This window comes from Chiloscyllium plagiosum, chromosome 29 (genome assembly GCF_004010195.1).
Source record: "Chiloscyllium plagiosum isolate BGI_BamShark_2017 chromosome 29, ASM401019v2, whole genome shotgun sequence".
NCBI classification, from domain to species: Eukaryota; Metazoa; Chordata; class Chondrichthyes; order Orectolobiformes; family Hemiscylliidae; genus Chiloscyllium; species Chiloscyllium plagiosum.
Window position 1 is genome coordinate 9,043,396 of NC_057738.1, and position 16,294 is coordinate 9,059,689.

A 16,294-nucleotide genomic window follows, 5' to 3' on the forward strand; every position below is an offset into this window, starting at 1 on the left:
TGGTTGGTCCGGGTGTCCCAGAGGTGTTCTCTGAAACATTCCGCAAGTAGGCGGCCTGTCTTCCACCTATCGCATTTCCAACGCCCCTCCCCCAAGTCCCTCCTCCCTACCTTTTATCTTAGCCTGCTGGACACACTTTCCTCATTCCTGAAGAAGGGCTTATGCCTGAAACGTCGATTCTCCTGTTCCTTGGATGCTGCCTGACCTGCTGCGCTTTTCCAGCAATACATTTTCAGCTCTGATCTCCAGCATCTGCAGCCCTCACTTTCTCCTCGGTTTCATAAGCAGCCAATCAAACTGTAAACCACTGTGATCGAAGGATTCTCAGTCACCAAAATAAAATCGACATTGGATTGAGCTATTATTATGGCACGGTGGCTCAGTGATTACCACTGCTGCCTCGCAGCGCCAGGGACCCGGGTTCGATTCCAGCTTCAGGTGACCGTCTGTGTGGAGTTTGCACATTCTCCCTGTGTCTGCATGGGTTTCCTCCCACAGTCCAAAGGTCAGGTGAATGGCCATGCTAAATTGCCCATAGTGATAGATGCATTCGTAGGGAGTAGGGGAATGGGTCTGGGTGGGTTGGAAAATTTGGTGTGGACTTGTTGGGCTGAAGGGCCTGTTTCCACACTGTAGGGAATCTAATCTAATCACACTGGCTTAAAATATCTACATTTTGGTCTGGAAGCCATAAACTTTCCAAGTTGTCAAGACTCCATAAACTAACAGATTTTCTCCTTCAAGTTCAAACCTGACTGAGAATAAACATTGATATCTTGTGATTTACAGGCTTGGAATGATGCTGCCGAAACACCCTGGCTGTGGAGGTGAGATGAGTCCATTGCTAACACATGCATGCTGTATTGTGCCCAATAAAAAAAAAATTGCATTTATGTAAAACCTTTCATGATCCCAGGAAATTCCAAAGCAATAGTGAATAAGGTGAAGTCATGGTAGTGTGGGAAATATGGTGAAACAAACCAGAACTCGCTGTGTTTACTCAGCGAGTCGTGAGTTCATGGAATGCGCTGCCAGTAGCAGTGGTGGACTCTCCCTCTTTATGGGCATTTAAATGGGCATTGGATAGGCATATGGAGGATAGTGGGCTAGTGTAGGTTAGGTGGGCTTGGATCGGCGCAACATCGAGGGCCAAAGGGCCTGTACTGCGCTGTATTTTTCTATATGCTGTTGAACTCCAATATGACATTGGGCACAATAGCCTAAAACCACTGAAAATCTTAATCTCAAAAAAAAACCTTTAATGTAGTAAAACCTCCCAAAGTACTTTACAGAAGCATTATTCAGCAACGTTTGCTAACCCACCACAGAGGTGTTATTAGGGCTGCTGCTCAAACACTTGGTCAAAGAAACAGATGGTTAGGAGTATTTCAAAAGAAGAAAACGATGCAAAGGGAGGAGATACAGAGCTTCAAGTCCAGGCATGTGACTGACTGGTAGCATAGCTACTAATATAGGAGCAATGGAAATTGAGGCCATTATGGGAGATGTATAGAGCTGCAATAATTTAGAATCCTTAATTATGCTGATGCACTGAAATAGCACGTGCTGTGTGGCCCTGACCATAATGCTGAGCACTTTGCCAGGGTGGTTCCTGTAGTTGATCAGGAAGATGGATCCATGATTTTGATAGCATGGAATGAGCCAGATTACAAAGGCAAGTTAGACAGTGATTTATTGAGGACCCTGGAGATAGAATCTTTTTAATATGAATTTGAGTTGATAGCTGGGCCTTAGGAAAAGTACAACTGAAAAATAAGCACAGCAGCAGTTGGAAGAGAATAATCTTTCTTTGGCGAATAAATAGAAGCCAACTTTGTTACTGATTTGTGCCAATCAAAAGGTTGAGCAAAAAAGGCACATGACTGCTATTGACATGGAAGTTTTTAGAAAGTGACTTCATTAATTGGAAAGATCAACTATTGGCTGCTCAGGCTGCTAAAAAGGGACTTTTTTTGTAGTTATAGATTGATGTGCCTCATTTGCACTAAGATCACAATGTAAATCATCAAGGCCACTCAGCTCCTGACTGCATTACAGCCTTGATCCAGACCTGGACAAACGAGCTGAATTCTAGAGGTGAGATGATAGTGGTTGCAATTGATATTGAAGTCGTATTTGACCAAGTGTGGCATCAAGGAGTCCTGGCAAAACAACAGTCAACGGGGATCAGGGGAAAACTCTCTGCTGATTAGAGACACAGACGACACAAAGAAGAATGGTTATAGTTTTTGCAAGTCAGTCATCTCAACTCCAGGACATCTCTTCATGTGTTCCTCAAGGTGGTGTCCTAGACTTAACCACTTTCAGCTGCTTCATCCTTGATCTTCCCTCCGCCAAAAGGTCTGAAGTGGGGAATAGTCACTGATGACATATTGGTCAGCACCATTTGCAACACCTCAGACACTGAAGCAGTGCATATCCTGAACAATATCCTGGTTTAGGCTGGTAAGTGGAAAAGAATACTTGTGTCACACAAATGCAATACAATGACAATCTCCAACAAAAGAGAATATAACCATTGCCCCTTGAGATTCAATTGCATTACCATAGATGAATACCTTACCTTAACATCCCGAAAGTTGCCTTTGACCAGAAACTGAGCTGGACTAACCCTGTAAATATTATGGCACTCAAGAGCAGGTCAGAGGCTAGGAACTTTGCCAAAATTAACTCAACCCCTGACTACCCAAAACCTGTCCACTAGCTAAAAAAGCTCAAGTCAGGAGTGTAACGGAATTCTCCACATTTATTTGGATGTGTGTAGCTGCAACAGGACTCTAGAAGCTTGACACTATGCAGAACAAAGTAGCCTACTTGATTGGCAGCACATCCAAAAACATTCACACCCTGCAACACCAATGCTCAATACTGTAGTAACGCTCAATACTGTACTGTGGGCGGCATGGTGGCACAGTGTTTAGCACTGCTACCTTACAGCGCCAGAGACCCGGGTTCAATTCCCGCCTCAGGCGACTGACTGGACTTGTTGGGCCGAAGGGCCTGTTTCCACACTGTAATGTAATGTAATCTAATCTAATCTAATGTCTACCAACTGCATGATGCAATGCAGATATTTCTCAATCTTCCTTAATACTTTCCAAACCCATGACTTCTACTATCTTGAAGGATAAGGACAGCAGATATCTTAGACCATAAGACATAGGAGCGGAAGTGAGGCCATTCGGCCCATCGAGTCCACTCCGCCATTCAATCATGGCTGATGGGCATTTCAACTCCACTTACCCGCATTCTCCCCGTAGCCCTTAATTCCTTGTGACATCAAGAACATCTTGGACATAGGTTTGCTCGCTGAGCTGAAAGGTTCATTTCCAGATGTTTTGTTACCTTACTGGGTAACATCTTCAGGTAAGCAAAGCAATGCTGAAAATTTCTGCTTTCTATTTATATGTTTGGGTTTCTTTAGATTGGTGATGTCATTTCCTGTGATGTAGTCACTTCCTGTTCCTTTTTTTCAGGGGGTGGTGGATGGGATCTAACTTGATGTATTTGTTGATAGAGTTCCAGTTGGAATGCCATGCTTCTAGGGATTATTGTGTGTGTCTTTGGTTGGCTTGACCTAGGATGGATATGGGAGGATACTAGTGAGAGACGGTCATGACTTTTTGTGGCTAGTTGGTGTTCATGTTTCCTGGTGGCTAGTTTTCTGCCTGTTTGTCCAACGTAGTGTTTGTTAAAGTCCTTGCATGGTATTTTGTAAATGACATTAGTTTTGCTTGTTGTCTGTATAGGGTCTTTCAAGTTCATTAGCTGCTGTTTAGTGTGTTGGTGGGTTTGTAGGCTACCATGATGCCAAGGGGTCTGAGATGTCTTTTATGTAGGAGAGAGTGGCTAGGGTTTCTGGACGTGTTTTGTTTGCTTGTTTGGGTTTGTTGCTGAGAAATTGGTGGACTGTATTCATTGGGTAACCATTCTTTTTGAATACACAGCATAGGTGAATGGGTACCTAATGAACACATTCATATGAATTGTCCTGCAAGCAATTAATTAAATATGGTAGTGTCTGTGGTAGGACAGATTGTCTTTGTCTTTGATGGACTGAGCAGCCTTTCCCTCCCCTCTGCTTTGTATTTTTGTATGTATTCTATTTATTCCATGAGCGATTCATCCTTTAAAAAAGATTTGTTTCCCATCAGGGTGGTAGGAATGAAGAAAATATTGTACCCAATATCTTCATCAATTATTCTGTAATGTGGAATAAATGATCCTGACTACTGCCTCATTCCCCTCAACTATTGCTTTCTGCTTTAACATCTTCCCTTAACCCAAGAAAGAGACAATCCATACTGTGCTGTGTGCTTCTAACACTTCCAATAGTCTTTAGCATTGGTTTTCCTGAATGGACTTGAGACTTTAGCCATCTTTGTACTTTGGGCTTGGGCGGGCTGGGCACTGACCAAGAGCCTTCCCTGTAAGACCTTTATAGATGAAGAAAAATTAAGTGTTAACTTCTTCAGTCCAGACTGCATTGAATGCATGTTCCAGTGCAAAAGAGTAATATTTTAGTATGAACTCTGTAACAATCTCAAGTAGCTTTCCCTGCCCCTTCATTTGCCAAAGTAAAGTGATGCCATGATTAAATACTTAATGACCCGCCCAAGCTAAAAGTGAATATCTGTGGCAAACTTATTAAATAACAATTGTTGCATTGGAATTGACAAAGCATTCAATATGGAGCAGTGTCTGATGGTCACAGGCAGCTTTCAGTGAAGCTATGAACACAACATGTTTTTAATCTGTGATAACAGGAAATAGCCAGTCAGTAAGAGACCCTCCATGACAATCTTGCACAACTTGAGTTGAATCCTTAGTGAATTTAGACAGCTGTGGTTCAATATAAGTTCCCATTCCAAAAACATACTGACAGGTTTAAAGAGAGAGTCTGAGGGGTGAAACGCTGCTATTTGGTGTTCTTCAATAAGTTGACCTCTAATTATTACTAATTAGTTTTGTTTCAACCTGCAGATTTAGCACTTACTGCAAATAGCTTGCTGAAAAAGAATGGACCAATACAAGAAATCAGGGACAGACCGAGGTCTGTTGACATTCTACAAGAACTTTTAGTTCAGGGGATCTTAAACCAGGCCCACAATGAAGAGTGGCAAGAGGTTCATAGTCCTATGGTATGTGTTAACTTCCATCTTCTAACATAAGGATCTTAGAAATCAAATGTAGTTTTTACATTTCTGTTAAATCAAAAATTAATTGTAATTTGTTTAAACACAACATGAGCAACAGAGTAGCATCTGGAAATAAGTTACCTTGCACGAGTATAATTATTCAAAACTTGTGATCGTAACTTACTTAATTTTTTGACTATAAGTCTTAGTCAGTGCCCTCAGAACACCAGCGTTATTTATTTGAAGGAGTGCCACATATTCTGAGTTTGAGTTATCCCAGTTCTTTAGCTTTTATTATGTTCTAATTTTTTCAAATTTACCGTTATAATTATTATGTACCCAATTCCTGGTCTTAGTGATTTCTGACTCTTTGTTCATGTTAAATTTAATAATTTTGTGGTCACTGTTCTCAAGAACTGTTCCAACTTCTATTCCCTAACATTACCTCTTGTGGCTTCTTTGGCAAACTGAATCAGAAAGCATTCGTGTATCGACTCATGAACCACTTGGGTTTTCCCAGGTTACAATTGTTACTCAAAGTTATCAATTAATTTCTTTTTTGTTCTTACTTAAACTTCTCACCTCTTTATGGAGAAAGCTCTCTGTTTTAGGTGTTCTTGACAAATTGTTAGAAGATTTCAGGAGAACAGGTAATGATCATTTATTTCATATGGACATATAAAGAAGAAGCCTTAATGTCGAAGATTAAAACTCACTGTAGTGGGTTACAAAATACCTCTAAGCTTTAAATATTACAGTATGTATATACAATTCCTGCACTTCAACATCCTTGTGACACTTATTAACTTTGTTTCCCACAGTCTTTGATTAGCGTTGTCTGTTCTTTCACCCAAGGCCTCTGATAGTATAGCTTCTATGCTACTCTCCCTGACAAAGTTAAAAATCACACACCAGGTTATAGTCCAACCTGTATATTTGGAAGTTCAAGCTTTCAGAGCACTGCTCCTTTGTCAAGTGGCAGATGGGGTTTAATCTAGATAAATGTGAGTTGCTGCATTTTGGGAGAACAAATCTTAGCAGGACTTATACATTTAATGGTAAAGTCCTAAGGAGTGTTGCTGAACGAAGAGACCTTGGAGTGCATGTTCATAGCTCCTTGAAAGTGGAGTCGCAGGTAGATAGGATAGTGAAAAAGGTGTTTGGTGTGCTTTCCTTTATTGGTCAGAGTACTGAATATAGGAGTTGGGAGGTCATATTGCAGCTGTGCAGGACATTGGTTAGACCAATGGTGGAATATTGCGTGCAGTTCTGGTCTCCTTCCTATCGGGAAGATGTTGTGAAACTTGAAAGGGGTCAGAAAAGATCTACAAGGATGTTGGCTGAAAATGTGTTGCTGGAAAAGCGCAGCAGGTCAGGCAGCATCCAGGGAACAGGAGAATCGACGTTTCGGGCATAAGCCCTTCTTCAGGATTCCTGAAGAAGGGCTTATGCCCGAAACGTCGATTCTCCTGTTCCCTGGATGCTGCCTGACCTGCTGCGCTTTTCCAGCAATACGTTTTCAGCTCTGATCTCCAGCATCTGCAGTCCTCACTTTCTCCTACAAGGATGTTGCCAGGGTTGGAAGATTTGAGCTATTGGGAGAGGTTGAATAGGCTGGGGCTGTTTTCCCTGGAGCATTGTGGGCTGAGGGGTGACCTTATAGACGTGTATAAAATCATGAGGGGCATGGATAGGACAAATAGACAAAGTCTTTTCCCTGGGGTGGGGGAGTTCAGAACTAGAGGGCATAGGTTTAGGGTGAAAGGGGAAAGATATAAGAGAGACCTAAGGGGCAACTTTTTCATGCAGAGGGTGATAAGTGTATGGAATGAGCTGCCAGAGGAAGTGATGGAGGCTGGTACAATTGCAACATTTAAAAGGCATCTGAAAGGGTATATAAATAGGAAGACTTTGGAGGGATATGGGCCAGGTGCTGGCAAGTGGGACTAGATTAGGTTGGGATATCTGGTGGGCGTGGATGAGTTGGACCAAAGGGTCTGTTTCTGTGCTGTACATCTCTATGACTCTAAGTAGCTAGTGGGATAGGATCATAGGACACAGAATTTAAAGATGAAGGTGTCATACAACTGATGCGATGTATTGAACAAACCTAGATTGCTGTTAAGTCTTTAATCATTTTGAATGGGGTTGCAGGTTTCAATTCATTAATACGTAAATCCCAGAACTTCTTTCAAGTCACATTCCTGAGATAATTTAAGGTTTTAGTTTAAAAAAGGAAGGTGACATCTCACCTCAGACAATACATGAAAGGCATGAGATTAGAGTTTGTCTGTATCCCAACCTTGGGTTCTGTTTCCAAAGTAAGAATTGATAAAATGTCACATGGACCGACTGCCTGCAGATTGTGCTTTTTGAACAAAATAGAATGTACCTGCAAATACAAATTCACCCCATAGACTTATATTTGTGTGTGTGTGTGTGTGTGTGTGTGTGTGTCTGTGTGAGAGAGAGAGCGAGAGAAAGGGAGAGTGTATGTGTATGTGTGCTTGTGTGTGGGTGCATGTGTGAAGTGTACAGTGTAGTGGCATCACCTGTAGTGTGACACGAACTCAAGATCCCGGTTGAGGCTATCCTCATGGGTACCAAACCTGGCTATCAGCCTCTGCTTGGTGACTCTGCTTTGTTGCGTACCCCACAGTCCACCTTGGAGGCTGGTCACCCGAAGATGCAAGATCGAATGTCATTGACCACGAAGGACATTTGGCCTTGGATCTTCGGGTGACCAGCCTCCAAGGCGGACTTCGGAATACCAACAACGCAGAGTCGCCAAGCAGAGGTTGATAGCCAAGTTCAGCACTCATGAGGATGGCCTCAACCGGGATCTTGAGTTCGTGTCACACTACAGGTGACCCCATTGCACTGTACACTTCACACATGCACCCACACACTAGCACACATATACACACACACACACACACACAGAGTTTGTGTGTCTGTGTGTGTGTGTGTGTGTGTCTCTCTCTTCCCCTCACATGCACACACACCAGCATGTACACATACACAAGTCTATGGGGTGAATTTGCACTTGCAGATTTGCATTTGCAGGTACACTCAAATGTACCTGCAAAGCACACAATCTGTAGGCAGTCAGTCCATGTGACATTTTATCAATTCCTACTTTGGAAATAGAACCAGTCTGACTCAAGATTGGGATACAGACAGACTCTACCGTCACACCTTTATAATGCATTGTCTGAGCTGAGATGTCACTTTTTTTTAATAAAACCTCAAACTATCTCAAAATGTGACTTGAAAGAATTTCTGGATCTTACATATTAATGAATCAAAACCTGCAACCCCATTCAAAATGATTAAAGACTTAACAGCAATCTGGGTTTGTTTAATACATCGCATCAGTTGTATGACATTTGCATCTTTTACTATACATTCTGTGTCCTGTGATTCTGCTCCACTAGCTACTTGACAAAGACGCAGTGCTTTGAAAGCTTGTACTTCCAAATAAACCTGTTGGACTATAACCTGGTGTTGTGTGATTTTTAACTTTGTCCATCCCAGTCCAACATTGCACCTCCTCATCATGACTACCCTTGACAATCTGAATGCTTTGCTTGTAACTTTTTTGTGCATCAGTAGTTCCCACATGCTTTGTTAGCTTTGATTATTACTACTACATGGCTAAAGCCATTCTTAACTAATTTGACCATTCTATTGACTCTCTGGCTACAGCTAGGGTGGCATGGTGGCTCAGTGGTTAGCACTGCTGCCTCACAACGCCAGGGACCTGGATTCGATTCCAGCCACAGTTGACTGTCTGGGTGGTATTTGCACATTCTCCCCGTGTCTGCATGGATTTCCTCTGGGTGCTCCGATTTCCTTCCACAACCAAAGAATGTGCTAAATTGTCCATTATGTCCAGGGATGTGTAGGTTGGGTGCATTAGTCAGGGGTTAAATGGAGCGGAATGGGTCTGGTGGGATACTCTTCAGAGGGTCGGTGTGGACTTATAGAACATAGAACATAGAAAAATACAGCGCAGTACAGGCCCTTTGGCCCTCGATGTTGCGCCGATCCAAGCCCACCTAACCTACACTAGCCCACTATCCTCCATATGCCTATCCAATGCCTGTTTAAATGCCCATAAAGAGGGAGAGTCCACCACTGCTACTGGCAGGGCATTCCATGAACTCATGACTCGCTGAGTAAAGAATCTACCCCTAACATCTGTCCTATACCTACCCCCCCCCCCTCCCCCCTTAATTTAAATTTGTTGGACCAAAGGGCCTGTTTCCACACTGTAGGGATTCTATGAGCTTTAATCCTCAAATAACCTAACTCCTTCAATCTTCCCAACGTTTGGTCCTCAAGGTAGCCAACTTGGTGGTAATGCTAAACCTTTTATTCTCCACTACCCATACATAACGGCCAGATATTGATCTGAGGTTTGTAGAGGTACTTAGTTATACCATATGTATAGGTCGTGCTATACACCCCACTCCTTGCCATCTGACCCTGCAATCTCCAACTCCTGTACTCTTTTTACCATCTCTTTCTGTATTCTTCTGGTGTTGTAAACCAAGTAGGTTAGGTATACAACCAGTGACAGCTGGGTGATAACTGGAACTTGGGAGAGGATCCTAATCCATGGATGTATCTGCATATTCAACCTCCAGTGCCACAGCTCCTCCCACCAAGTGGCAGTATCTATTAGTCTGAAATTATCAGGTAACGTCCTTATTTGTTGCTGCAGTGTGAAATAAATTCTATGCACTCCTTATGTCGTATCTCAGATACCTGTAAGGAACTCAAGCAGCAGTGGGACTGTATATGGGAACTGGCTCAAATATTGTCAGATTTTCGCTAATGTCCTTCTTCACCTGCATGTTAACTGTCTTTTGTAAATTTCAAACAGTTTTACTTTTTCCATCCTAGCCAGTACTTGTGGGTATAAACACACCACATTATGGGTTATAGGATAAGATCAATTGTTCCCATGTTGGTACTCCTTTTGTGATGTAGTGATATAATATCTCCTTGTACGTAGATATGCAATATAAGTTGGTTTCATTGTAGCCCATATAGCTTCCATTGTATTAACGACCATTGCATTAAATCTGAACCATGCTTTTTCTGTCTCCTATTTTGGATGTGGACAAAGTACTGAAGAGTCTTCTACGCTGCACCTATCTAAACTAGGACTTGTTGTATTTACCCCATCTCTACTGCATATGGTGGTTTATTATGCTGCCTCACCTAATTAACCCAATGTTCTCTGTTCTATATAATGTCGTGAATGATATTTACTCATGTATAACTGGGATTGCTACAATGATCAATGCATTATCATGCCTAACACTTTCAGCATCTGTTTTACATACACTTCTTGAGCCCCTGACTGGCAAGTGGTCAGACCGTGATCTGTGTGTCATGACAGGTTAAGCAGCTGTGCATTAGTTATCCAGCGGGGTAGTTCACCCTCAAGAATTTACCTCAGGTTTTCACTTGTCTGATCAAGTATCCATGAACCATAGATACTGCAGACATCATTTCTGATACATCTTTTGAAATATCTTCCCACATCTTTATTAATTATTTATTAATGGACTATATAGTTGGCCCTTCCCCAAACTGGGAGTACAGAAAATAACTGACCTCCATCATTAACTCAAGCTGCCTATGTTATCACCTGTTTGACCAAAGCTGTATATAGCACTGAAGTCTTACCTGAATATCATTCTGGCAAGCCAATATTGCAGATAGTTAGGACAATGGATATCAGGTCATGGTGTACGTTATCTTATGAAATGTATCAACTTTTATCAGCACGGGTCCATTTTCTGGACTGGGGCTTAAAGCTAGACATGATTTGGTGGGTTGTTTAATCACACCTCCAGTTCCATACTCCTGCTGTAATATGGGTATTATGTATTCATAAAATTCCTCTGGTGTGGAAGCAGTCCACTTGGCCCATCGAGTTCACACGGACCCTTCGAAGAGCATTCCACACAGACCCAACCCCCTACCGTAACCCTGTAACTCTGCATTTCCCATGGCTAATCCACCTAACCTACACATCACTGGACACAATAAGCAATTTAGTATGGCCAATATGGAGGGTCAGCGTGGACCTGTTGGGCCGAAGTGCCTATTTTCATACTGGAGGGAATCTAATCTAATCAATCCACCTAACCTGCACATCTTGGACTGTGGGCAGAAACCAGAGCACCCAGAGGAAACCCATATAGATACAGGAAAATGTGCAAAATCCGCACAGACAGTTGTCTGAGGGTGGAATTGAACCTGGGTCACAGACTGTTTCGGACAGTTATGGCTAGCCATTCGTTTAAATGGTGCACCTAGAGTGTTAAGGGGAGTCATTCACCAATTAAGAGAAAAAAGATACTGTCAAGCCTTAGAAAAGAGAGGGTTGATGTAGCCTTGTTACAAGAAACGCACTTAACTGATAAGGAGCGTTTGAGTTGCAGCAGGGAGGGTTCAGACAGGTATTTTTCTCATCCTTCAATTCAAAAAGTAGAGGAGTTGCTATTCTCGTCCAGAAGAATCTCCCATTTCAAATGTTAGACCAAATTAAGGATGGATATGGACGATTTATATTTCTTAAAGCTTTAATATGTGGAGAGGAGTATGGGATTTTGAATGTATATTGCCCCCCGGCACATCCCCTCAAACTTTTAACGGATGTGCTTTCCAAGTTGATGGCCCTTGGGGCATGTCATACAATTATAGGGGAAGACTTTAATTGTCTTATTGACCCCGAAGTGGACAGGATGCCTAGGGGCCTTGCAGGTATGTCCCCATAATCTAGGCAGTTGGTGGACCTGAACAGGGAGCTGGGGTTGGTGGATGTGTGGTGATGTCTTCACCCTGAAAGTAGGGATTTCACCTTTTTCTCTAAGCCACGTAAGTGCTATACTAGGATTGACTTTTTTTTTTGCCCCATCCACCTTTTTGAATTCAGTGCGGTCTTGCACTGAAATCGGGAACATAGCCATCTCCGATCATGCAGCAATGGACATGGAGGTCAAGGCCGGTGGTAATGGGGCAGGCTCGCAGCACTGGTGCATGGGAATTTAAAATCTTTTGGGACATTAATTTAGGTATGACCAGTAATCCATCGGTGCTCTGGGAGACTGCCAAGGCCTATGCATGGGGTTTGATCATTTTCTTTTTAGATTAGATTCCCTACAGTGTCGAAACAGGCACTTCGGCCCAACAAGTCCACACAGACCCTCTGAAGAGTAACCCGCCCACCCCCATTTTCCTCTGACTAATGCACCTAACACTATGGGCAATTTAATATTCACCTGACCTGCACATTTTTGGACTGTGGGAGGAAACTTACGCAGACATGGGGAGAATGTGCAAACTCCACACAAACAGTCGCCCGAGGCTGGAATTGAACCTGGGACCCTGGTGCTGTGAGGCAGCAGTGCTAACCACTGCCGCCCCTTTCTTACTCTGCAACCCCGAAACAGCAGAGGGGAGAGCAGCAACGTTTGCTCAAGGCTCGCCTGAAGGCAGCTGAGACAGCATACTTTGACAGACCATCTTTAGCCAAACTGCGGTGGATTACAGCCCTCAGGACTACTTTGATTGCTGCACTCACCCAGACAGCAAAGAGGGAAACCTCTTTTGTGAAACAGAGGTTATTTGAGTACCGTGATAAACCAGATAGATATCTAGTGTACCTGGCCAGAAAAAAGAATGTCCCCCAATCTATCACATCCATTAGGAGAGCGTGCGGCTATTCTTACTTGCAACGCCAAAAAGATTAGTGCAGCATTTAGGAAGTTCTACTCTGAGCTGTACCGGTCAGAGGGCTGTGAGGACAGACTGATGTAAATGGAATCCTTTTTACATCCTTCCGGGTGTAACTTCAGATTAGGTGTCCTTTCTGAATGCCCCCCTGACAATCCAGGAATACAGGAGGCAGTGAGGCAGCTCTAGTGTGGTAAAGTGCCTAGCTCAGACGGATTTCAAAGTGAGTTTTACAAGGAGTTTATAGACATGCTGGCAGGGCCACTGTTGGACATGTACAACTACTCATACAGTCAGGACTGCCTCCCATCCTCTTTGAGAGAAGCAAATACTTCTTTTCTTCTTTAGAAAGGAAAAGCCCCAGAGGATTGCACTTCATACAGGCCCATATCGTTACTGAACGTGGATTTTAAAATCCTGTCGAAAATGCTGGCGTTAAGTTTTTCGAGGGTTTTGCCTTTATTTGTAAAGGACGACCAGACAGATTTTATCAAGCATCATAAGTCTACTAATAACATTAGAAGAGTATTAAACATGGTCCAGGTATGCCAGTAAGGGTTGATTCCGGGCTTGGCAGTCTGCCTGGATGCAGAGAAAGCATTTGACTAGGTGGAGTGGCTATATCTCTTTTATGTACTAGACTGGTTTGGTCTTGGAGGGGTTTTTGCCAGGTGGGTGGCAGTGTTATATAGCGATCTGAAAGCAGTGGTTCTCACTAATGGCATATGGTGGGATAATTTTAGTATCAGCAGAGGTAGCCGACGAGGGTGTCCCCTCTCACCGCTATTATTTACATTGGTGATTGAGCTGCTGGCACAGGCTATCCGGAGAGATCCCAATATAACTGCTCCGGAGGTAGGATCAGGTGGCCATAAGATCACCCTCTATGCAGATGATGTTCTTCTCTTTTTAACTGATCTGACAACATCTGTGCCCTGTGATTAATTTGTTTTGTTTGTTCTCAGGGTATAAAATTAATTTCACGAAGTTGGAGGCCATGCCTGTGGGGAACCTTACTAGAATATCCGATTTTTGGGGATGGAACCCATTTCCCTTTCAGGTGGTCACAGGGAGGTTTCCTGTATTTAGGCATTTTTATCACCCAGCCTTCGATTAATTATATAAAGGTAACTGTGTGCAGTTGCTAGAGAAAATAAGGCAGGATCTTCGGCACTGGGAGGATCTTCTGATATCCTGGTTGGGTAGAATAGCTCTGGTCAAAATGAATGTTCTTCCTCACTTATTATATCCCATGAGAATGGTCCCTTTGATGCTGCCTAGGCAGGCACTACAGAGGCTTTACAGTTGGCTTGGATCTTAAGCGGCCTCTTATTAAGCTTGCCAAATTGCAGCTTCCGCAGGGGATGGGAGTTTTGGATTTCCTGGACGTTAAGAAATATCAATTGAGTTCCTTACTGTCCTATGTGCTTGACTGGGCCTGCCAGGACCCAAGATCAATTTGGTTAGACATTGAGGCCTCTCAGGCAAAATGTCCCTTCATCAATTTGTTGTTTATGGACAAGATGTGGACTGTTATGGACCATTGCAGAAACCCAATTGTCCTTAACATAGGTAAAGCACGGAGAATGGTGCATAAGGTGAGAGCAACTTACAAAAAAAACTTCCCCTTTCAATCCCGTAGTGATAATGTTAGGATTCTGGCCACGGTCGATGGACTTTGGCTTGAAGTTCTGGGAGTCTAGAGGAGTCTCCTGTTTGGGAATTTATTCACGGGGAGGTCATGATGTCTTTCGAGCAGCTGAGTCAGAAATATGAGCTATTTAGGAGGGACCTCTTTCGTTACTTTCAGGTTAGGGACTTTATACAAAAAAATTCTGCATTGATGGTTAGTCCCTTTAAGTCGGATATGGAGAGGAGAGTGCTTCGGTCTATGGGCGCTCTCTCAGTTAGTACCCTTTATCACTTGTTAGGAGGTAATGTTTCCAAGGACATTGAGCGGCTATGCAGAATCTGGACTCAGGAATTGGATATGAAAGTCTCATCAGAGGGGTGGGCGGATATTTGGGAGAACGTAAAGAAGATTTCAATTTGTAACAGAGCACAGACTATGCAATTGAAGGTACTCCACAAGGCTCATCTGGCACCGGATCGGCTTGTGAAATCTAAGACAGGAGCGTCCCCATTGTGCCCCAAATGTAAAACAGCTGTTGGCACTCTTACTCATTGCTTGTGGTCATGGCACAAGCTTCGTAGGTATTGGGATGAGATAGCGATTGTTTTGGAAAGGGTCTTGGGAACTGAGGTTAAGGTGGATCTTGGGTCTTCCAAATCTTCCCTGTTTGGACGTAAATGGGAAGAAATTGTTTAATATTCTTTCAGTCTGTGCGAGGAAGACTTTCTAATGAGCTGGGTATTGGAGAATCCCCTGGGACTCTCAGGGTGGCATGGATTAGTTATGGAGCACATCCCCCGGACCTCCATACGAGTATGGTGCACCAGAAAATGGAACTGTTTTATAAAACATGGCGGCCCTTTCTGAATTATATAGATGCAGACTTGTTGGCTATATTGATCAGGACGTTTTGTGTAGTCATGAGGGCTATGTCTAACGTTCCGGGGGCCCCAGGGGGATGAATCCCAAACCAGTACGGGTTTACCTACTGATGCTCCCGGTGGTGGGGAGCTTTGGTGGGATTGCGCTGAGTATAGTAATTTAACTGAATATAACTTGTTACCTTGGTATAACTTGGTTTAATGTTAATTTTTTCTTAGTTGTTTATTGAAGTGTAGTTTTTGAAGTTGTTTTTCTCTCTCTCCTCAGTGGATGGTGGAGTCGAGTAATAGTTTGTTTTCTGTTATTGTCATTATATTATAAAGTTGTTACACTATTTCAAAGTGATTTTGTAATTTTGTAAAAAAAATTAAAATCTTTTTTTCTCAATAAAAATATTTACAAAAAAAAAGTTGAACATTTCACTTCTCCATTTTTACCATGCTTACTTTAAAATCTGCAACCTTCAGCAGTTCTAGAGTGTGCAATAAGATTTTTCTCGTCTCCCCGACAGTCTGTGAACTAATCAACAGGACATCCAAATATTGTATTACTATACGATCTTCATCTATATTTACCTGACTCTCAGTATCACACAATACCTGAAGAAATATCACTGGGCTATGGTGGGATTTGTAAGGTCATCGTGAACAGGTGTACTGTAGGTGTCTTAATGCAAATGCAAACTGGTCTGGGGACTTATTATCTAATAGAATGGATGAAAACCCATTCACTATATCAAGCACAGAGAAATTTGTATGATCTGGCCCAAAACATTAAATATAGTAGGAGGGCTAGCTACAATCAGGTAATCATAGGTGTGTCATCAATAGTCATTCAGTAACATCCGTCAGGCTTCTGTACT

General features: G+C 42.7%; 1 protein-coding gene and 1 long non-coding RNA gene across 8 annotated transcripts in view; one reads left to right on the forward strand and one right to left on the reverse strand.

The window, feature by feature from the left end:
- LOC122564362 overlaps positions 1–16,294 on the reverse strand; it is a 103,125-nt gene that overhangs the window by 38,605 nt on the left and 48,226 nt on the right. The gene's annotated exons all lie outside the window — the stretch shown is intronic.
- Positions 1–16,294, forward strand: part of LOC122564361 (stathmin domain-containing protein 1-like) — a 57,113-nt gene that overhangs the window by 26,674 nt on the left and 14,145 nt on the right. The window contains exon 3 of the mRNA XM_043719119.1: positions 5,005–5,162. Within this exon, the coding sequence (XP_043575054.1) occupies positions 5,005–5,162 (158 nt within the window). The remainder of the gene's footprint in view (positions 1–5,004; positions 5,163–16,294) is intronic.